Source organism: Rhamphochromis sp. 'chilingali' (assembly GCF_963969265.1).
Source record: "Rhamphochromis sp. 'chilingali' genome assembly, chromosome: 19".
NCBI classification, from domain to species: domain Eukaryota; kingdom Metazoa; phylum Chordata; class Actinopteri; order Cichliformes; family Cichlidae; genus Rhamphochromis; species Rhamphochromis sp. 'chilingali'.
In genome coordinates, this window is record NC_137946.1 from 26,814,739 (window position 1) to 26,839,160 (window position 24,422).

A 24,422-nucleotide genomic window follows, 5' to 3' on the forward strand; every position below is an offset into this window, starting at 1 on the left:
AGGGCTGTTGGCTTCAGCACAACTGTGAAATAAATGTATTATTTAGCCAGACCGAGACTACTGCATGGATAATTCAATACAGTCTCACAGTGCTACATCTATGAACTTTAAACTAATGATGCGTGCTCGGGGAAAAGTGACTTAACAGTCTACCCCAAATAATGTGTCATGGCCGTGTGGCACAAACACAAGGCAAGGAAAGGAAAGGAAGAAAGGAAAGGAGTCAAATGTCAATAAATCGAAACAGGCATAGCCAGATGATAGGCTACTTTTTTAGCACATGAAAAGATTTGCCTTCTGGTTATTTTAACTGTACCTTCAGTCATTTCATCCAGACTCAGTGGCTGTATTGGCTGCAGTTAATCTCAGTAGGGGAGAAAAAAATGCTTCTTTTTTTTATTTTGTTTTTTGCCATAGACAAGAAAAGCATAGACCTGTAGAGCACTGAGAAACAACAGTGCAACTGAGGCCCCGGGTTAGAATAATCATTTTACACCATAATGTACACTAAATTGAATCAAATTATAACATCAAACTATTCTTCCGCTCTCCAAGGACCCCTGGGGGTCCTCAAACTCCTCTTTGAGCACTCAGTTGCAGTGTATGGAATGGGGAGGTGAATGCAGGGAGGAGAGAAGGATGTGGGTGGTGGGAGAGGTGGGGGCTTTGGGGGGGAAAATGGGTCCCCCTCCCGCCCTATATAACCATGAGAGCTCTGGGATTGGATGCTATTGTATACATTGAAAGACTATTCAGTCTACCTCACTGGATGACGAATTTCCCCTCAACCAACGAAATTAAAAAGTACGATCAAATCAGTCTGGGTCTGTGCCGAAGTCGACATCATTTTGCGCATGGAGGTTAGAAAAAAACAAGCACCTCGCTACTAAGTTAGAAACTACAGAGTCCTTTTTGGCCAGAAAAACAACAAAAACAGAGGCAATACCTCAGTGTCGACCTATATGATCAGAGCAGGGATGCAAAAACTAAACTCCCGCACGGACACATCAGCACAGCTACTGGTTATGTGCCAAATCCGATCGTGGCACAAGTGGAAATTTGTGCGTGCATCTTATCGATCTATTCGATAGTTTTAAGCGCATGCGTACGGAAAACAAATTGAATATTAAGGTAATAAAGAGGAAAAAAAGGGCAGTAAATCTGTTTCCAGTGGGCTAAAACAAAGCGTTCCCGCTAATAGCGATCGGCTCTCCGGACACCCCATCCTCGGTGCGTCACGTCTGACCCAGCAGAACTGAGAAAGCCGAGGTGGACTTTTGAATGACAGTATATTCGTTTGCCGTTGACGTTTGCAGCGACTTAAGAGGCTATAAGCAATAAGCTGGCTGCTGACATAAAGGGGACCACAAAAAGCGCCCCACTACACCACCGGTCTCTGGAAGCATCCTCCTCTATTTACCCACAGGGACGAACTCAGGAGCTTAACTTCCACAGCACGCAGTACGAGTGGGGATTTTTATTATTATTATTAAAAATATGTTGCATAACTTAACTTAGGGAGAACAGTCACCCCGAATGAAAGAGACTGGTCGTCTGCACTTCTCTGTGTTGTGCAGGGATATTCAAAATGCACCGAGATACGCGCCTCTATCAAACTGTATAACCCCAAAACTGAATAAAATGCGCCCTGCTAAGTAATTCATGTCGCTTTACCTCAGAGAGGGGGAGATGCCTCACTTTTTAGAGAACTTTTGGGATAACTGTGAATTTTGCAGCGCTCGAGCTCCAAATCCAGCGCCACTGTCCGGAGTCAGTGACAAGGATGCCGCCGGTGGGACCAGAGGATGCTGCTCTAGAATCAACACGTCTCGGCCTGCGCTTTCACACAGATTTGCTTTGCCTACAGCTGGATATTAATCCCCACACAACCTAATATTAGACTAGAACAAGAAATAACTCATTTTACCTGCACAGCCGATGAATAACAATCCCCAGATGAGGTCCCTTATTTGAAGCATTGTAATGTGTCACACAGCTATTCTCCTTGAAGAGCAGACGCACTTTAAAACAAGAGAGGTGTCTCTAGTGATGGGGGGGAAACAGTCTTTCCAGGGACAACAACTGATACCAGGCGGATTTTTGGTCCTTCTTGCTACCCGTGTTCGCGCCGCGGCACAACGAGAGTGACAGGCTGAAACCGTAGCACGCACTCGCGCACGCATGCACTCAATAGATACCAGCACGAATTACTCCGCCCGGTAGGCTATAACCCCCCACACACAGAGAGACACACACGGAGGGGGCGGGCTGAGGTGAATTCAGTAACAAAGTAGTGCGCGGAGCTGTCTGTGCAGACGGCAGATGGTCACCAGAGGCTGTAATTCGGATTACTGAGCTTGCAAACCGGCTAACTATGGTTTAAAACACATAGAGTGACATATTGGTTCTAATTAAAAGTGTTATCCAGACTGCTAGAATAGCTTAATACTAAACGAATGACTGAATTTCCAAATAGTGATGGATAGTTCACAATGACAATATTTTATTCCATTTTATTTAAAAAAATAATAATAATAATTCTGAGGTGATATTGTTTATATTAATATATTAATATGGTTCGTATATGTGGTGAGTAGTGTTGTGAAGCATCTCAATAGCTACTGTTGGACAGTAATAAGCAGACACCCAGGGTGTTTTCTTTTTGTTTGTGGTCAGAAGTTTACATCCACTCATCATGTGCATGACTGTCATGGTAATTTGGGCCTTTCATTTCTTTGAACTGTTCTTTCACCAGGGTGAAATGACTGTACTTTTTCACTCACTGTGGGTGTATACACCACTCTGCATTTAATCATTAGTTACTATTAATCTCTGTCTCTCTTCCACAGCGTCTTTTGTCCTGTCTTCCTCCCATCACCCGCAACCAGTAGCGGCAGATGGCTGCCCCTCCCTTTGCCTGGCTCTGCTGGAGGTTTCTTCCTGTTAAATGGGAGTTTTTCCTTCCTGTTGTTGCCGACTGCTTGCTCAAAAGAAGTTGTTTGATTGTTTGGGTTTTGTCTCTACTATTATAAGTTCTTTCTTCTCGTAAGTGCTTTATATTGTTCTTACAATATAAAACACCTTGAGGTGACTGTTGTTGTGATCTGGAGCTATATAAATAAAATTGAGTTGCACAAGTTAGAATTTATTTTGGCTTTCCTCTAATCCACACAGGGTCAAACGTATTCATACAGGCTCAAATGTCTACATAGCCTCCCACTAAAAGTTAACAAGTTGCACCTCAAACAGATGGTTTTGAGGGCCATCAACAAGCTTTTTTCACAATTCTAACTGGATATTTGACGACTCTTCTCGGCAGAATGTGTAGAGTTCATTTAAATTGGCTGGCTTCCTTGCTCGCAAGTGCTTTCCTCAAATTTTCAGTAGGATTGAGGTTGGGGGCTTTGTGAAGGCCATCCCAGAAGCCTAATGTTAGCCCAGTTTATCCATTCCAAAACCAGTTGCAAAGTCTGTTTGGGATAAGTGTCCTGTCGAAACATCCAGCTGTGTTCAAATTTCAACCTGTGAGATGAAGAATAATTTGAATGTAGTCCTTTTTCATTATTCCATCCCCTTGGTGTAATGCACCAGTGCCAGTGTAAAGCTACCATGACTATGCTTGACAGTTGTTCTCAGGCTTGAAACATGCACCTTAGTCCTCCGCCTGTTACCTCTTATCATTGTGGCCAAATAGCTCAATTTTTGTGTTCAAAGACCACAAAGACTGACCATGAAAACCTTTCTCCAGAAGGCATTCGGTTTCTCCATGCGAGCAGCTGCAAATTTCATTCGAGCTGGAAGGTGTCAATTCTGGATCAGGGTTTTTTTCTTGATTGGGAACTTCTCAGTCCATGGCAATGTAAAAAAACTTGCTTCACTGTGGACACCAGTGTTGGTCAAGTTACTTGAAAAAAGTAATCAGTAACTAATTACTGATTACTTCCCCCAAAAAGTAATCCCGTTACTTTACTGATTACTTATTTTCAAAAGTAATTATTACTTAGTTACTTAGTTACTTTTTAAAAACACGATTTACAACCTGAATAGGTGATAAAGTGAGATCTTTCAGCCCAATTCTACTTTTTCTACATAATCCATCATACAAAATGTAATCAAATGAAAAACTCTCTTTTTAAAACTTGTTTTATTAGTTTTAATCTTTTAACTTTATGCATCAAGCAAAAAACAAATTATATGCAACATTCTCTGACTGGAAGAAATTTGTTTAACATTTAAACCTATTTTCTGCACATTCCAGCACATAAAATAAAATAGTTTTTTGTGTTTACACTCACTCTTTCAAATAAATGCAAGTGAAACACAGCAGAAAATAAATAAAATCAAAGACTAGCGGTCCTGTTGCTCTATTTTCACCTGTATAGCAGGAGTGGCGTAGGCGGAGGTTTACCCTGGTGCAGGTGTGCCGCAGCGGTCAGTTGAAGAATCCGCGAGTTTCTCTGTGAATTTCACATCACGTCGTAGCTACTCGGTGCTTGCTCGGAAGTTAAGGGTTTTTTTTCGCTGTAAAAAGAAGATTTCTTCCCACGCAGTGAATAGCGGACGCTAATGTTTTTGTCACTTTTTATGGAATCAAACTCAAAGTAAGGTCAGTACTTCCACGCTGCACGCTCATACTCTCTCCCACACTCGATATATGATCCATTGTTGATCTGCACACAGCTGTTGTCACGAACATCGCACTCGCTTACGTCACTGTCATGACACACTCTCGCAAGAAAATCACAGTTTTAGTAACGCAGTAACGCAGCGTGCTTACGGGAAAGTAACAGTAATCTAATTACCGTTTTTGCAATAGTAATCCCTTACTTTACTCGTTACTCGAAAAAAGTATTACAGTAACGCGCCCATCTCTGGTGGACACAGACACTGATACTTCAATTTCCAATTTCCAAGCATCCTTGATGGTTCTTCGGTTGTTACACACACTAACCATTTTCCTCTCATCTCAGGGTGATAGTTTGGATCTTCTTCCAGACCTTCCGACTCATTTGAATTACTTGTATTTGCATACAGTTTTTTGAACTGATGCTCTTGGAATCTGCAGTTGTTTAGAAATGGCTCCAAGAGATCTTCCCAGTTTGTGTAAATCTACAATTCTTATTTTTAGATATTTACTCAGTTCCCCATTGTTCTAAATGACTCATTGCCCCATCAAACCCCTTTGATGCTGGCAAAGGGAAACTACCAATTGCGCATTTTTTAGTGCCACTTATTAAAAGATTTTAAGTGAAGGTATGCATGCTTTTGCGACCGTGGCTCAGGGGGTTGGGAATCGCATCTGTAACCGGAAGGTCGCCGGTTCGATCCCTGGGCTCTCTGTCCTGGTCGTTGTGTCCTTGGGCAAGACACTTTACCCTACTTGCCTACTGGTGTTGGCCAGAGGGGCCGATGGCGCGATATGGCAGCCTCGCTTCTGTCAGTCTGTCCCAGGGCAGCTGTGGCTACAACTGTAGCTTGCCTCCACCAGTGTGTGAATGTGAGAGTGAATGAATAGTGGAATTGTAAAGCGCTTTGAGGTTCTCGAAAAGCGCTATATAAATGCAATCCATTATTATTATTATTATTTTGCTGTGTGTATCAGAAAAATTCAAACTAAATTCAAGACTGTTTTTCAGACATTAAAGATGTATATTGTAGACTCATCCCACAATGAAAAAACAAAACAAAAACAGTTCAAATAAACCATTAAAATCCCCAAATTGCCATGTCATTCATACCCATGATGAGTGCATGTAAACATCTGACCGCAGCTCCATATGCTACTGTGCATTTCCAGAGAAAAAAAAAGCTGATAACACAACACTGGCAAAAAGTCGCCCTATGTCAAACTTGTTAACACACAACTGCCACATCCAGCAGATAGAAGAAAAGTTAGCACTGATCTGGAACTGTGTTGGTGCCCACCTGCTGTATGCCAAATTCAATTGTCGCTCTATTGTCAGATCACAAACTCGGGAGTACGACTCCAAATGCTCAACTATGTTAATTTGTCTGCCTGCCATTTGGTGCCGGGCAGATAAGCTACAGCTGTGATCAGAGCTCCTTTGCTCAAAGCAACTTCCTGCTTCTGCTGCTGGAAACAATGCTGATGAGACTGCACACTGTGAAAGCATCACCACATTAACTACCTTTTTTTTGGATCCTGTTCTTCTGAATCCCTACATCTACTTGCCTCATCCGTGCAGTCCATGCATCCCCATCCTATGACCAGCAGGGATATTAAGATAAAGCACAAGCCTTATCTGTAAAAAACAAAAAAGCACTGTAGTCTGGGACACAATTTGATGACACAATATCAAAAATCAATTCTAACGTGATGTGTACTTTGTCAGAACTTGATGAACCTGTCAACGCTACATTTTCAAAAATGTGTTTAATGTTTTACTCTGTCTTGCGTCAGTGTGTGCTTTAAAGACCATAGTAATAATAAAACTAGAAGAAAATAAAACCTGGTATGTAAAACTTTTTTTTTTCATGTCTTTGCTAATATGGTTACATTTGTCAAGCAGGAGTAGCAAAGGTGCGACTACAGTACTGCTGCTGTGAGCTTTTAACAGCCTGATATGTGAGGGAGCCACTCAATATGACTAATTCAAACTGATCAAGCTTCTGCTGAACCTGATACAGTGCAGTAACTCTACAAAGGTGCCGCTTCACAGCCAGTCTGATGAGGTGGAATGATTACACAGACACAACCCATTCAACCTACTTTCTGTGAGAGATAGAATTAATTTAAACCTGTCCTTTGAAATCTTCAGGAGATTGGACTATAGAGTACCGATAGCTAGCTCCACCTCCATGCAGATTAACATTCTCTATTTAGCTTTTTTTTTCTACAGCAAAAAGATAATTGCATTTCCCAACCTGGGTCACTGCTTTGTTGTTTTCTGTCCACTGTCTGTCGTCTGCAATTTGGTTCAGAGAATATTGTGAAAAAGCTTTTGTTGGGAGAATTGCAAGGTATGACGAATAACTTTGCTTTTATGTTTTGGGGACCATGAGCTCCATATTTAACTGCCAGGGTAGGTTGTACATTACTCCTCTGCTGTTGTGGCTACTCTGAATCCACTTCAACTAATGGATTTCAGTCATCTGGAAACCTACCATGGGAATTTCTCAAATCCATCTTGCGGCATAATCCACATTTCCTCAACTCATCATCATCATTATCCAACCTCCACTTCAGCTCTGTCCCAATTTAGTGCCTGCTTAGACATAGCACCTGCGGTTTCATTTCGCTAACACCCTCATGTGCTGGGACACGGATATAGTTAATTATTGACACCTTCTTCTCCATTATGTGTGAATAAACCAGGAGAGCTTCATAAAATATATCTGGTGTGTTGCTTTCCTTTTTCCATCTGAGTGTTTACTACCTTATTCTGCAAACACTGTTTTTGGTACACTGTAAAACCTAATAAGTTCACAGAACTCAAAAATTGTTGTGTAACAGATTACACAACAATTTTCTAGTGATGTTTTTAAAAGTTTTAAGTTTAACTAAAATAAAAATTGTAGTTGCAGTTGCCTTAAATTACCTCAGTGTTAACTCATAAATGTTGATATTCCTCAACTTATAATTAGGGAGTAATAAACTCAAAATGTTCAATATGTTTCAACTTAATTAAGGTGGGAAATACACTCAAAATATTTTACATATTGCAACTCATATGATGTGGGAAATGAACTCAAACTTTTTCATATTTTCTAACTTATAATATGGGAAATAACACTTAATCTTCAAGATTTTTAAAATACTGTGGGAAATACACTTACAAATAATTCTGAACTATTTGCCCAGTAAATTATAATCAGCTAAAAGTGTTAGAAAACATGAAAGTAACAACACTAACAATTTAACAACTTTTTATTAAACACAATGTGCTTTTAAAAAGGCACAAACAACAGAGCTCACTCATAAAAAAGTGCTTCATAAATAAAACAAGAGAAAAAGACTCCAAGGGTCACAACCTTCTGGATACATGTGAATAAAAGCTCGAGAGTCTGCGTATTGTAGGTCTAGTGCACAGAACTACCCAAAAAGCAGGAGAAATGAGGCATCCATGTACTGGTTTACACAACTGTACATAACTGGGAACAAACATCAGGTAGTGCATTGAGGTATTAGGCAACACAACGTTAAACATGAATAGTCCACAAAATGAGCAGTCATTCACTTTAAATTAGAAGTAGAAAAGCCCAATGATTAGGAAAAAAAAACAAACAAAAAAAAGCTTCCTCAATACTCAGCTCAACAAGTAGTCCATTCTGAGTGATTCACTCATTGAACAAATCATTCTTCAGCGTCAGTAGACGCCCTTTCAGTGGTTTGTTGTCCTCAAGGCACATCACAACCTTCTGGATAAATGTGAATGTAAGCTCAAGTTTCTTTGGGTATTGTAGGTCTAGTGCATAGATGTACCCAAAGAGCAGGAGAAATGACTCAGCCAGATTTGTGGGACCATTCACAAGTATTTCATCCTCAATGACAATGCAGATGCTTTCGGGACTGAAGAGGGCCGAATCAGTAGTGTCATCCGTGACAACTGTCAGCAGAGCCACAGGAGTGTCAGTGAGGTCTGGACCATCTGCTGACTGCAAAACAAAAATAATACAAGAATGAGTTCAGCCCCACAAGGACACAAATCATGCTATTGATTAGAGGTGTGAATCTTCATAAGTCACACGTTTCTTTTAGGATTATAATGTCAACGATTTAATTTGATATGGCGATACATCATGATGCATTACAATAATCTTAATTTCGGTTTGACTTCAAAACATATGTTTAAATAAATGTTTTCAATAATAAATATATGCCAAGATTTTTGTTTTTGTTATTTACCAAACATTTCTCTGACCACAACATGGCACCTCCAAAAAAATAGAACACTTGAATTTTAAAAGGGAGATAGTTTTTATCTGCAGATTTTTTTTGTATAATAATCTTTCAACTATTTTCATGTTTTCTGGTTTATGCGTAACAATCTTCTTGCAATCTTATTCAACAATAGTTGATATATGGGAGAAAACAAGTCAGATGAGGACTGTGTTGAACCTCCTTCCTGATATACACCCTGGTTCTCCTTGAGTTCTGAGCGATGTCATATGTTTGACTGAACAGCTAGGCAAAGGGGTTGATGCTGAGGCCAGTACACTTACATCACAAGTCCTGAATAACATGGAGGCATCTTCACGCAGGTACACAGGAAGTGCACGAAGGACGAGGGCCCGTCTTGTATTTACATCATGCTGTTCCTAGATGAACATACAATATCTATTAGAATAGTATTTACACAAATGCAGAGTAAAAACAAAGTGTTGGATAGCCATGTTCTGATTGTCATTGTTATAGATCAGGGGTGTCCAAACTTTTTGTGTAACGGGCTAAACTTGTCAATCTAGAAGGGTAACCCTAACCTACCCTAGCCATAGATGGTAAATTCTGTATTTTGGATTTTTTTGGATATTTTGATAGGATAGATTTTGTCAAGATGTCCTTCTCCTAAAATGACAACCTTGTATCCATGGCATAATCACTTAATCTCGGAGCACAGTTGAAGCAATTGACACTATGGCTTCTTACAGCTGTGTACAAACCATCGGTTAATGTAATCCTGAATCATGTGAAATGAAAAATTTACCCGAATGTCATAAATTCTCATGAGCTTTGCTAGCTCCTCTGCAATCTTGCCAGTCTTGATGGCCTTGTCTCGGAACAAAGTGATGAGTCTAGGGGTGTGTCTGTCCAGCTCCTTGTAGAATTGAGTGCGCAGGTTAACATTGTTGATTCGGTGGAACTCTGCCACCACCTGTACATGAACAGAAATACACAGAAATGAACAAAGATGAATTAGGAACAGAATTGTGAATGTATTTTAAAAAGTTCTCAGGTTAGCAAAACCAGAGAAATTCTAATCAGAACCAAGGCCAAAATAGAAAGTTATTCGTCATTCTTTGTAATGTTATCTAAAGGAAATTTAAATAAATAAACTTCTAGAGACTTTGTTTACTATGAATGGGGAAAAAAAAGAAAAAAAAAACATCACAGTGATGTGTTGTCATTTTACATCTGCCATTTGCTTTTTGGTAAATTGTTTGAAAATCTAGACTTTTAAAAACTGGGAGAACAGTAAAGAGACAGACAGACAGACAGACACACACACACACACACACACACACACACTTTTAATTTTATTTTATTTTTACCTGTGACTCTATAAGTAGGGCTGGCCATCTGTCCACGACGTCTCTCACTCGTGGAGCTACAACAGCTCCAACAATTTCTTGGCGACGTAGGGCATAGGTTGTGTCCATGAGCTTGCCTATGACCAAGTAGTTTCTCTCAGTCTTTTCGACTTCATGCATGATCTGTTCTCTCATTTTTTCCAGAGAGGCTGGGGTTTGATCCTTCGGTAGGTTAGTGATGTAGTTGACCTCAGCTTTTCGAGCTTTCTTTATGTTTTGATGGGGGTGATCATTGTTGGGGTTGTTTTGGCTCCGCCTCCCTGTGTTGATGGCTACTTCTGCAACCCCAGCTTTGGCCAGATTGTTACGGTAAGATGCAAGCTTGTACCCCATGTGGCGTTTCCATCCCAACGCCCCGTCTTCACTAGCTGTCATTCTGAGACATGGATGAGCTCTAATCAAAGCTTGAGCAGCCATTGCCAATTCCTTGTCATGTGCGTATGCTTTAAAACTGTAGATTGTTTCTGCCATTTTTCTAAGGATTTCACTCTTCTGTGATCTCTTTAACTTCAGCAATTTTCCTGATTCTTCATAAACTCGATTTCCTTCTTCTAGTATATGATCCATTTCATAACCAAAACTAGGAACAACAAATTCATCAGGCCAACTCTTCTGGCGCTGTATCGCAGGTACATGTGGGAGTATGTCTGTGTCAGAAGATGCAGTAGAGAAGGTGTCGCTTTCAGGTCTGACAACTCTTAATGTGCCCTTCTCTGGTAACTCCTGGATGTCCACAAGGAGACAAAGATCACCATCAAAGTCCGGATCCTCATAGTGAAGGCTAAAGTCCCCATCCAGTCTTGGCTTGAACCTCTCTTGAATTATTTCTTTCAGCTCCTCCACTGACTTTGGTCGCTCAAGTAGAGTAAGTTTCAGGGCGGTGTCTCGTTCAACATACACACGCAGCACATGCTTCTGGGCAGCAGCCATCTTTTGGTTCCTAGGGGAAGAAAAAAAAAAAAGAAAAAGGGAAAAAAAAGAACAAACATGAATTTTTATGGAGAGTAAACGTGATACAAACAATGTACACAAGTCCATAGCCTCACTTGAACGATGGGAAGTATGGAAGGACACCTGCTGGAGTGAGGCAGTTTATTCATGGACCCACTGCCCAGCACAGCTCCAAGAGAATGTTGAAGTCAGCTGTTAACCTGCTTCAATAAATCTTCAATGTAATAATATGAAACGTTTTGGTGTCAAGAGCAATCTTCCATCTACGTTGTAAGCACAGAGAGGTGTTTTGTCATTTAGCTCTGATGGGGTGTGAACAGCCAGATTATTTGGGAAAAGTTCGTAAGATCTCAGGTGTTCAATGTAGTGCGATATGTGCCTTTGGCAAAGAAAGACAACACTACTATTAACCAGGAGAACCTGTTCAATTCTACAGAACTTAGGCAGTCCTCCCTCTTGTCCAACAGACAAAAACATTCCTACATTATAATCAGTTCCATCAATGCAGATCTTTGATGTGCTGTAAATAACATTGCTTGCTGTTATTTGTTTAACATATGTCTTTGCAACATCTGGAAGCATTGATACCAGTACAGAGGAGACATTTGATGCTTGCTGGTGAGGTCTGAAGAATCCTGAGGCACTGAGATGAAATGCTACCATGTACTGATGCCTGTCGGCGAGTGTTTTTAACACATTTTTAAAGTTTTGTGTATCGTGTACAACTCTCTTGAAAAAACTGTGTTTTCCCTCAAACCTCATTGTCCACAAGTGTACAAGGGGCCCAAAAAGACGTATAAGGTCAGGATAGTGTTCAATGTAGTGATGCTTAGGACGGAGTTTGAAATCTGGAAAGGCTTCTTTCAGCATCTGTCTATGATCTTGGATCTTCGACTGTAAATACTGGATGGACTCCTCTGTGAATTCTGAAGACAGTGATAACTCTACTACCTCTTTTAAGTCCATTAGCACAGTCCATATCCCATCCTCTTCAGGAACAGCATTTCCAATAATCAAAGGGAGCAGTCTAAGCAATGTGGCATTTTCATGGCCATTACCACCAATGCTTTTCTTTAAAGCAAAGCTCTGTGGTATTTTATGAGGTTTCTCAAGCTTGTCTGTTCCTTGGTAGGGAAATGACAGAATTCTGTCATTCAAATATTCAAGGGTGAAGTATTTGCGACGGATCATCTCTCCAATACACAGGGCGAGCTCTGTAGGCACAATGCCCTCCAAAAGATCATGGAGGGCATCAGGTGGAAAGCCAGTGACAGTATGAAAATGCTCTAGTTGCTGTCTCAGGACACAATCTGCCTGAACACCATTTTGACTCCGACTGACCCCATGCATTACGGCATGCACATCACTATTATGGCTGTCTTTTGTCCTAAGACTGAACTCGCCGCTTGCAACTTCATGAGTCTGAAGTTTAACTTGTGTTGCTGTGCAGAACCTGCAAAAGTGTTCTGCTCTAAAAGACTTTGAAAAGCCTGCCAACTCATGGGCTGCAAGATTGTCACACACCACACACATGACTGTTCCTTGGACTACCTTACCAATAGACTCAATAAATATCCCATCTTGTTCAAGGGTACGGAGGTCTCTCAACAAAGGACCAAGTGCTTTTTCATACCCAAATGTCTGGATGTCAGCCACTTTACATAAAGCAGCAAGCTGAATCACATGCAAGGCTGACCGGTATTTACTGGGAAGATCAGCAAGCATCCAGTATACTGAACAGATTTTGTGTATTTTGCGCGATGTGCCAAGCGGATTGGCTATCTCCAAATCATCAATGTACAAAATTAGTGTTATTTTGAACTCATCTGAAGACAAGAATGTGTTCTCTTTGAAGTACAAACCATCTTGGTGGCTTACATAGACACCGTTTTGTGCCACCTTTGTTTCTTTAATTTTATCAAGAATATCTGTATGACTGAAGATTTTTTGTATCATTTTGAGAATGGGAACATGTACTGCTGTGTGTCCTGGCTGTAGCAGATACTGTACAGGCTTTACCACAGGGTAATTATTTTCGATGAAGGTTTTCCTTCTCTTGGTTGAGGATAACGGCTTCCCCTTAGCTGTGGCACTGACAATAACATTGCAGTCCATAACAGTACTGACAACCTCATTTAGAATTGCTTCACTGACAGTGATATCATGACTCTCTAAGACCTCTCTGATGTCATGTTTGAGTATCGGTTGGGACAAGAAAAATATCTGAGTCAAATGTTCCACTATTTCCTGAGATGCCATTTCTGACACATGAAGAATAGATTGCATCTTTAGAAATAACGATGCCAAGTTATGGTTCAGCTGGGCCTTTAACATGTCTGGGTCACACTGACTGTTTATCTCATCGAGATCAAATGTGTCTGCAGACCCTGGACTGTGAGTTTCAGCAGGTTCCCGAAGACTTTCTGCTGCAACTAGCTCTGGGGCGCTATCGTTGTATGCCAATACAACACATTCACCAAAGCCTGAATCACCACTATGCTTTCTACTTTTGTGTGCATTAAATGCTGAGTAACTATTTGTTCTGTAATTACAGTTTTTGAATGGGCATGGTACCATCTCATGACTTCATAAATGATTTCTCAAGTGACCAAACAGAATTCCCTCAGAAAAGGGCTGTGTGAAGTTACACAAAGGACATATAAAACAACCACGTGCTCCTTCAGTTGCATCAACTCTATGTGAATCATTATGTGATCTTGACAGATGAGCTTTCATTGCCTCGAATGATGGAAAAGTACAAATGCAACTGTCATAGAGACATGGCAGGGGGGACACTCGTGAATATTGGGTATGCAATACAGTGTAGTGCCAAAATAATTGTCCCCGAGTATTTGAAGTTGCAGAACACAACTTGCATTTCCACTCCATTGGGCCAACTTCACCCCTGCAATTAAAACATTTGCAGTCAAAACCATTTCAGCCCTGTTTGCACTTTTGGCTTTTCAAAATGCACTGTTTACACGCATTGTACTTAAAATGCATGTCAATTTTTAAATTAGGTGGAACATAATTATGCCAACAAGTTCACACAGTAATTTAATTTTGTCTGTTCTGTTGCAAAAAAAAAATCTAAAAATTTTGAATAATTCAGGGCAAAATTCTCTAGTTTCTTTGTATTTATTTTTTATTTAAATTAGGACACAAATTATAAAACTCACCCACTGACAACTGGTGAAATGCTGACTCTCTGTAGCGCTCTTTGCAGTCTGATATCTGTAAACAATATGTGCACAAAGACGACTTGTTAATGTTCAAAAACATTTTTTGCACAGCACACACACACGTAGTCAGCTGATCTCATCTGATGCAGATCTGCTCCTTGATCAAGTGACATTTGTCCGGATTTTTGGCACGAGTGACGTCGAATCAGCACCGCAGCTGGATGGCCCGATTTACATACCCAGCGCAGCTGATACTCACCACAATAATTTACTAAGATTATATGCACTCCTGTTATTAAGTCCAGTTCAGTCTGTTAATGTTAACCGTTTCAAACTAATGTTAATAGGTGTGTTGCTAAGCTTAATAACTTAAATAACAAACTTGAAATTTACCCGTCCTATTTTCCCCTTTATTGTTTTTTTCTCTGTGCTGTAAATCTTCTGTCTAAGAAGAAATCTGAAGCTGCTGTTCTGAAAATGAGCTACCAAAACTTTTTCTGAATGAATCAATAAAGATCAATTTATGGAAAGCTGTGATGAAGGCGGTTTTGTCTTTAATTATATTCAACAATATAACATATTCGACCACTTTTAAGTGATTTTGTGATCTTTAATACACTTTAATACACTAAAGTTAAGGTTTTTTACCTAATTTCTAGTAAGTGGCCCAGCCCCTCCTATATTTTTATGTATGTGGCCCTCAGTGAAAAAAGTTTGGACACCCCTGCCTTACAGGTCAGGGAGTATTTGTGATCCGCACAGTCTGCATCAATGATTCTTTCTTAGCCTGGGAGCAGAACGCGGCTCTTTATTTTCATTTCATTTCAATTTATCTAGCAAAGATCGATAGGGTCTGGCTTAAAGGTGTCAAGGAGGCGCCTCAGTCTGGCTGGTTGAGCCTTGTCGAATTAGCGCGAACAATTTAGGTGAACTTCGTTCGTAGCACCGAGTTTGACCAGTGTGTAATGTTAGGCTGAATCAGGCGATGCATTTTTCCGCAAGGCTTGACTTGTAGAGCTCGCTTAGTGGAATACCCCTCTAAACTGTTAAAAGAACTTCGAGATTATCTCACAACCACACATTTGAGACTACGAAAAAATACAAACATGTGTCTAATTACCATCATGATAACACACTCATGTTGTTTATTATTGTTCGCTTCATGCTAGCACACACACATAGCTCAACAGCGTAAACTACTGACTGTGTAACACGGACACTTATTGAAATAAGTATACTCACAATACGCACGTGCATTACCGGCGAATACGACAACCGGTAGAAACGGACAGTAGAAAATTTTAGTAGAAAGTTCAAAGGCATGGAGCTAGAACTGCCACCGTCAACTTCCCGGGCAAGAATACAATGCATTATGGGAAATGTTGTCCCCCACGGAAAACCGCCAAAACGTTACACCGTTCTAATTTGAAATAACATTACGTATTTGTCACATTCGAAAACTTCTAAAATTACAATTACTTGGATTCGAATTCATTTATAACAAACATTCACTGTGCGCAAAGTACGAATGTATTTCCAGTAAAAAAATAAAAAAGAATGTTTATCGAAATTAAATTTAAACAAAACAAAAACACGTTAGACTTACCAAATTTAGGGCAGTTGATGAAAAAAAAAATAAGGTGGTGGTCGTGGTAGGTTGAAGTTGGGGACTCTTAATCCACACGGGCTGGCCAAATCTTCCCTGCATCAAGGTAAATTCAAGATGGCTGACTCAGCTTTCCTGAGGGAGCGACAAGACTCCACCCACCAGAACGTCACTAATATATGCTTCTTAAACTTTTTGAGCGTTCCGAACAAATTAGCTAAAAAATATTGAGCCCTATTCAATTAAAGTTGCATAAAAGCCAACAGAGCTCAATACTTTATAGTTTGCTCAACTACAAAACGACATTTGAGTGTTATGAGCTAGAACAACTGTTAGGGATTACAGTGTAGCTAGCTGGCTAACAAGACTAAAAGAGAATTCATGGTACAGTATTTGTCTGCAATTCTTTGGTTACATAGAGTGAACGATTCTGGGTATGCAATGAGCAAACAAACAAAAATCACTTAGCCCGATGGTGATGGTAGGTAAAATGCAGATTGAAAAGCTAGCTTAAACAGGGATGTCAGTTCAACATAAAAAAGGAAAGCAAAAAGATAATTCAAGATTATCTTTAATAGATTAAAGTTTTCCTTCATTCACAGAACTTCTTTGTAACTTTCATCTTCTCTGCAGCAAAAGTGTAGACTAAATAAAAGATGAACTTTGGCGACAGCGGGAAGGAAAAACTCCCTTTTAACAGGAAGAAACCTCCAGCAGAACCAGGCTCAGGGAGGGGCGGGGCCATCTGCCGCGACTGGTTAGGGTGAGAGAAGGAAGACAGGACTGTCACTACCCGATCCGTACCGGAAACCCAATCGGTACCCCGCATGCGCAAATCTTACGTCACTTCCTCTCTTTGCCAACATTGCGACATTCAATATATTTGACTGATACGGTTAGCGCCCAGTTAGCTCCTAGCATTTCTCAACAGCTCTGCCTCCTTTTCGACTGCCCGGGACATTTAAACAATGGATAATCCGTATACAAAGAAATTCATGCTTTTCTCCTCAACAGAGAGCGTCCCCCGATTGAGCAACAGCGCCGTAAAATAAGAAGAATGGCGCCTAATTACAGAGTTAATAATGCAGACTTTGTAATATCTCACGTGTAGATTCATCAGCCAGATGAAGTGTTTACTGACAATTGACAGTGATAGCGCACATCATCATCACTATTCCAACAATCCTCTCCTCACAGACAAGCATAAACACACTCGACTATCGCTAAATCAAATTTAACACACGTTTGTAATGACGCTAATTCAGTTTACAATAGGGTTTATTCGCTCGGTCAGCAGGTGGCGGTATCCTCGTACACTGGGGAATAAACTGCCATTAAACGAACAGAAGAAGAAAAAAAAACATCTGCACATGCGCGGTACGGATCGGGTAGACCCGATTTGTACGGTCAGACTTTACACATGCGCAGTAAGGATCGGAGAGTCCTGATCCGTAACTTTCTTTTTATTTTTCGTTTTTGTCTACATTGTACTGAAATGCTTCATTATTGCAAACATTTTAAGATATACTTGTTATTCTTAACATCTTAACAGATACTCTGACCCATAACTATCGTAAAACGCTACGACCGGAAGTAGAGACCTTTCGCGCATGCGGGTTACCGATTGGGTTTCCGGTACGGATCGGGTAGTGACAAGGACAAATACATGCGGTGCCATGTCTTTGAACTTCAGTGTTTTGGCTATAGCCTTACGTTCCATGTTAGCATGAAAGGGTGAACTGCTGAGTAATTAGCTACTGTTCGCAAGCTTGGTTACCAAGCTTCATCCGTAACTGTACATGTGCATCACGCAGACATAGATATTTACCAGTTCTTCTTGGATGCTGTGTACAACACAGAAAGCACTGATGTTTGACAAATGAGTCTATTAAATAGTTCTGAAGGCACCAATGGTAGAAAAGCAATGGAACGCTCAAGCTCAGATACTCCAAATAGTGGAGATGAGGCTCAGTAGATACCCACTGGCTGCCTACTTTGGCACATCTGTCAATTAAAATAGCTATGTCCATAACTCAAATATCCAGGCAGATGAGTAATGATCAACATTAGCACCGTCACAATGGAAAAAGAATGGTATTTATATAAAGGCATTTCAACTCTAACTGAGCACTCAGTGTACTGTCACACACATTTATACGTCCATCACTCTCCATCAGGGGAAACTGATGGTTCAGTATCTTGTCCAAGGATTCTTCAGCATATAGGAGGAGCCGGGGATCTTCTAAATGGTGAACAACCTGCTGAATCTCCTGAACCACAGCTACCTCTAAACAAGAGTAACACAGCAGCAGTATGGTGTAGTGTGAAGGTCTTTATCAGCAGACAAAACATAAGAAAAAAAGCTGTCCAGTAGGCCAGCTTTGAGTCTTTGCAGGGATAATTCTGGCCGCCGGGCCTTATGTTTGATGTAGATGATGGTATGCAAAGCTCTGCTTAGGCTCTGTGTAGGATGAGGGCACAACCATGAAAACTCACAGTCAAGCTTCTTTCAGCTGCTGCCTTATTATCTCTACCCGGGTGGTAGTAGTAGTAGTAATGAACACAGGAAGCGAACTTTAAAGGAGCATTGAAGTGGCTAATTTCATGTGAAGAAAACTGTTTTCTTGTTTTCTTGTTTTGATTCTAACCGTTCTAGTGGCATTTTATATAGTTAACATTTAAATGCAGGGTAAAATGCTTCGTCGCAGCCATGTTGCTAGCCACAGACTGAATACAAGGCCAATATTCTCTCTATTTTAGATCTGTTCGCATTTTTATTAGCTTATTTCACAATGTATAGAAGCAGGTAGTAGCTAAAATGTCTGCAGTGTGAGCTTGCCAGAGCTAGTGTGTTTATCAGAACTTTGTAAGATGCATCTGTGTGTATCTATGTTTGTGTATGTGTGTGGTTTCATCTGAAAAAAAAAAAATAGGAGCAGTTTTATAAACAGCATGTGTGTAAGGTCGTTTTAACTGATAAGGGCTGTTTTATGCATTCTCAGGCATAAGGCTGAGCAGAAGCCTGGAGGAAATCAGTCTCATCATGCGGCCACAAAGATATGCTTAAATTCACACACACTATAGCCTAATTAGCGCACTTCCTCTGAAAACAGGACACCCTCTGCAGTGTGAAACCAAAGTCTTCTTGAAGTGAAAAGTGTGCAATTTATCTCAGCATTAAAGCAAAAAAAAGTTGCAGGTTCTTTATATCCTTGTTTGCATAAGATCAGTTCTCAAAGATAACAACAGCACAGATCAAATGTTAAAATACACGTCCTTCTATGCTGTAAAAGGACAATATACTCAACAAGGCTGTAAACAAGATCGTTTTTGTACAATCCAACCTTATGCACATTGTACGCTTACTTCAAATTCTAATACTGTGCCACTTATTTTGTCAAACATTTACAGTTTTGAGTTTCCTTGAGCTGAAAGGACATTTAGAAAAAAAACATTTTATCCCACGCTATCTCAGCTCTGTTTAGGCAATGTGTTTTCATCTCAGGGCAACAAATACTGCTGTTCTGTTCGATGCCATCTTGTCTATCAGGCATACTCACAATGTGTCCTATGCCGGTGGTGCCTTGATACACTGGCTACAGGAGTATTGGACTCCAGGAGACAAAATTACCAATTTAAAGACCTACAATGTCCTCATTAGGAGGCTAAAGTAGATAGATGGAGTAAATCCCCCTTGTGTGAATCAGAAGACGGATATTTGTGTCCCATTAGGAAACTTTGTGATTTACAGTTTGTTTTTTTCTTTCTTGTTCATCTTGCTTCCTTTACAACTTTGTATTTCAACTTCTTCTACTTCCTCACTTGTTAGATTTAGGAACTGGAAACTACTTGGTTATATTTGGAAAAAAACAGGCCCCCCTTGCAGCATTAAATGCTACACAGTGAAAAATGATTCCTTTAAATTTAAATGTGACACGGGTTCTACTGCAATCATATATCTGGGAGTGAGACCTGTTTTTTCATTGCCTAAAAGGAGAGCTTTTGCACACCTGTGCCTTTGACCAAATGGCAGTATGGGAATGGTTTGGCGTAGGCAGTGGAGGCCAAGTCAGCTGATGTAGCACTTTGCAAGTGTGTTTTGGGCGTCTGTCCTGCATATTAAAAAGGATAATAAGTAAAAACCACATGGGATTGTGTGCTTTTACAAAATACCTTGGTCACAATGGAATTGTTGGTGAATTGTTGGAAAGGCAGTTGAGAACAGATCTCACACTGAAACACAATCCCTGACGCTACATAAATGCCCACAATTTTGTCATAATATGGCTTCCCAGTATCTAATTTAAATATACTGTATCCTGAGATTTGCCGCTTGATGATCTCTACAGACCTCATCGCTACACATGAGGAGGATTGGAGGATTTTGCTATCAATTCAAGAAAGACTCCTGACCTTCCTTTTTGTTTGAACAATCGGTTCTAAATTAAATCCTAATTTGCAAAAATTTCTAATCCATAATGAAAAATAGCTTCACTGCCCATCCAAGCTATGCAAAAGTGAAAAGTAAAAAATAAATAAACATAAAAAATTAAGTGTTTGTTGTTTTCGAAAATATTTTTTAAGAGAAATATGATTATCTGAAGAAAAAAAACTATAATAAAAATCAATATTAGACTATTGCATAAATCATTGTGTGCTGTCTGCAATGACAGGTGAGGCTCTGATGATTTCTTGTCTTTGCTACTCAGGAAGCGAAGGCTTAAATGCGGCAGCAGAATCAGGTTACCTGTGTGATTTATTGTCACTTCTTAGAAGCGTTCAGTCAGACATTTGGTGGATGTGCTTTGCTGCGGAGCCAATGGTGCAAAACCTCCATCTGTAGGATTATGGCCTGAAATTAATTGTAATAACACATATTATAGTGGACTGGCATGCAAATGTTTGCGAGTTTATTTCCCATAGCATATTAGCAGAACACACATACAAACACACATATATATCCATGCTTTCACACATGCTAGAGGTGTAGATGAGCGCAGATGAAAAGATGTAGATGAGTTTCTTTGCGAGGCGTGATACTTAACTGGTTAAATCTATTTTTAAAAAAATGTGTCCTCCGTTGTGTTCTTTGATCCAGACTGTGTCATGTCAGATTTTATAATAAAAAGTAGAGCTCTTCAGAAACACTCTGTTGTCAGCCCCCGGAGCTGTGTGACAAAAGCCAACATTTTGCCACCTGTAACACATTTAACTGCTAACAGATTCTATGCTACAAAAGGAGCAATTGTCCTATTCTTTTCAGACTCTACAGACATACCCCCCTCGCTTTTTAAACATCTGAAATTGATGCAGAAGGATTTTTTTCTTTTCTGTAAATTGTACGTTTACAAACTGTCACGGAAAATGTTAGAGCAGTTTTTTAGAAAGGAGGCTTGAAACGTACCATCTGTCTATATTTTTGTTGCATTCAGAGTAAATTCACTCGTCTAATTGTTTCTATTTTACATTTTTCCTAATAAAAAATGAAATCACCTTAGCTGAAATACATTTTATATTTAAGTAAATGCTTGCTCAGAGTTGCATGTGAAGACTGATGCTATCCTTGTGTGTATGTTGACAACTCCACCTGTAGCAAGTTATCTTAGCTTGGCAAAAAGACTTCAAACCCACATAATTGTAATTATTTTAGATTTTGCATGGTATGGATGGAAAGAAGGATCCAAACGTAGATCAAAAGATTAAAGTGAAAATAGAGGGTTAAAGGCATGTAGGTAGAAAGAAAATGGGAAACTGGCAGGCATGTGACTGTGGAATGAGAAACCGGTTAGGTGGTTGTGGAGGTCAGGCGAATGGAAAAAACGAGGAAAGTCTAATGACTTCTGGGGTGCTTTTCATTAGGCTTGCTTATACTTAACCGTGTCGTTTCGCCTCCCCAGAAGTGGGGCAACAGTTTTCCCTTTGACATTACGAAGACGTCACAATTTCATAATTGCACCTCAAGGAGGCGAGGTGCAGAAGAGAAAGAAGGCTTCTGAAGTGGCACAGAGCAAGGAAACCCAGGAATGTGGTGGATGGCATTTTTTATAAAGTGTTCCAGTGTATAAATAATGCAACTCCACACATGACCATATACTGCATGCAAATGACCCAGGCTTAACTCATAAATGATCATTTCAGTGTTGTAGCATCACACAAAGCTGCTGTTTGTTTTTTTCTTTTATTATTTCACATCAACATGCAGGCATTCTTATGGAGCTATGCCGTGTTTCACTCTGCAGTAGGTAAATAAATCAGAACATTTGACACATGAATAAGTCAGAAGAGTAAAAATCAATATTAAATGATGGTTAAAATTAACAACATCAATGAATGCATTCATTGTTATGCCAAACTAAATAAGGCTTTCATATATTTTGGAAGCCTGTAAGACACAAACTTCTGTGGACAGCTATTTGATGGCTGATCCAGCTGTGCAGAACGGCATCACTAAGTCATGAGCTGGCTTTGAGAGCAAGGAGTTTTCATTTTTGTGGCTCCAGCTTCAGAGTCCATGCATGTCTCCCTCACACCTCTCACTCACATCCTCACTGGGAGGAGCTAAGGAAGAGATGCAAGTGAGGGAAGTAAGGGGAGACATGCTGGCAAAATGAAAAGCACCCCTGGTGGGTGAATAGAGAGTGACAGGAGGCAAAGGAGGGGGGGGGTGAAAACAACAAAGAGGTGAGACAGGAACTTTGACAGGGCTCGGTAGCTACTTCTACACAGACAACGCTGATCCAAGCCATACTGTATTCTTACAGCATATCTCTTCCTATCCTTTTTTTGCACCTAACTCATCTTTGCATGAATTTAAAGATACATTGGTGGCTTTAAAGTTTCTTCCCATTCTTGCACGCACTGGCTGCTCCGAGACAGCCTTTTGTATTTTAGATTCAAAAAGGCAGACTATGATTCTTGTGTGACAAGCTTTATGAAGCCATTTATATTTACTGAGCACATTCATACTTCACAGAGGATAAACAATGCGTTCTAATCCCACTGGGTTGAGCACTGCCATTCTGACACTGGTTTCACAGATATGCACAAGGTGCCCTTTGGCAAATGTGCTCCCGACACACCACATGCAGACTCAAGCTTGCCATCGCTGAAACAATTCACGTCCTGTTTGGAACTTTAATTTCTTTTCACATATTCATTTGGACTCACTTTTCATTGAAAAGATGGGTGATTAGGGAAGAATATGCCCGTACATACCATTAAGCCTATGTGTAGAAAGGATAATTATTAACCAAGTATGTTTAAATGTGAAGCCGAGGGATTCTTTACAAGTGTCTGTATGTGACGACCTTGTGCGTATCTCTGAAATTCCAATGGCTTTGACAAAAAAGCAGTTTTTGACCCTGTGGGAATGAATATGGGCCAGAATAAATAGATACCATGCGCTTTCTGCAGTGCCACCCTTAGGTAACGATGTCAGCTCTGCACACAAATATTAAGCCATTGTTAAAATTTAGTCAGTTCAGGCGTACTGTGATACATCCCCAATGACCCAATTTCCTTTGCTTTAACTTAGAACAAAGACATTCTGCTGTTTTGTTGTTCAGTCTCCATCCTTCTTAACAATGAAACTACTCTGCAGATTCTTTTCCTCCTATCAAAACTAGACTCACTTTGTATACGGGTTGAGGAGAGTACAAAAGTGCATGAACATTGTCTTCTTAGGCTGGAAAAGGTTATGCATTGTACAAAGCCCACTGGTGGATTTTAAAACGCTTCTGTCTGCGGGTGTTTTTTCTCTTCCACCCCCCCTTCTTCAGTATTTCAAGAGAAGGAGGGCAGTTTTATTTTATGAAACAGTTCACAGCGAAAAGGAAGACAACATTGGAAACAGGGGGTGTAACAAGCATCAAATGTTCAAGGCACATGACCTATGACCTATTCCAATCCTGCAAATAAAAAATGATTCTTTTGATGTGTGGATTGCTTGAGATGACCTTTAAACAGATGTCTCATACACTCTAAAAGACTGTACTGACCTAAGGAGAAGAGAAAAAGTTCTGCAACTGATCTGGCAAGAAAATGTATTACCCCTGAGTCATATAAGGTATAAGGTCAAGTGATATATATATATATATATATATATATATATATATATATATATATATATATATATATATATATATATATATGTTTATTTACTGTTACTTCCCTGACTGCAGTACATGTAGAGTATAATGAAATCAAAAACTACTCTAGAGACAAGTGTATCACTGATTGACACAGGGAAAAGAGGCTAATCCACAGGAGGTGAGAGGAAAGCTTTTCTTCCAGCGACTGGATTCTGTTTGAGGTGATTAATACATGCGTAAAATAAGATGGATTAAGAGACCTGTCAAGAAAAGTAACAGGCAAGCCGGGGAGAGAGACAGGAACAAATCAAAATGCGACACGCA

At 40.0% G+C, this 24,422-nt stretch overlaps 2 protein-coding genes and 1 long non-coding RNA gene across 7 annotated transcripts in view; all 3 read right to left on the reverse strand.

Moving 5' to 3' along the window:
- ncam1a (neural cell adhesion molecule 1a) overlaps nucleotides 1-2,185 on the reverse strand; it is a 273,207-nt gene extending 271,022 nt beyond the window's left edge. For 2 of the 5 annotated variants that reach the window (XM_080866378.1, XM_080866377.1), the window contains exon 1: nucleotides 1,928-2,185. In XM_080866378.1, coding sequence (XP_080722504.1) covers nucleotides 1,928-1,979 — 52 coding nt within the window. In that variant the 5' untranslated portion in view covers nucleotides 1,980-2,185. The remainder of the gene's footprint in view (nucleotides 1-1,927) is intronic. The other 3 variants (XM_080866379.1, XM_080866380.1, XM_080866381.1) reach the window with 3 other exon arrangements.
- Nucleotides 2,186-8,052: 5,867 nt separating this feature from the next.
- LOC308387506 (uncharacterized protein) lies at nucleotides 8,053-10,644 on the reverse strand (the record flags this gene model as incomplete). The annotated part of the gene is made up of 4 exons (XM_080867612.1): nucleotides 8,053-8,616; nucleotides 9,184-9,279; nucleotides 9,666-9,833; nucleotides 10,231-10,644. 4 exons carry the CDS (start codon nucleotides 10,642-10,644, stop codon nucleotides 8,299-8,301), a joined length of 996 nt encoding a protein of 331 aa, XP_080723738.1. The 3' UTR covers nucleotides 8,053-8,298.
- Nucleotides 10,645-10,663: 19 nt separating this feature from the next.
- On the reverse strand, nucleotides 10,664-15,741 carry LOC308387161. Its single transcript, XR_013969896.1, has 3 exons — nucleotides 15,645-15,741; nucleotides 14,400-14,454; nucleotides 10,664-11,209 (listed from the first exon to the last, which is right to left on the reverse strand). It is a non-coding gene; the product is annotated as an uncharacterized lncRNA (long non-coding RNA).
- Nucleotides 15,742-24,422: the final 8,681 nt, after the last annotated feature.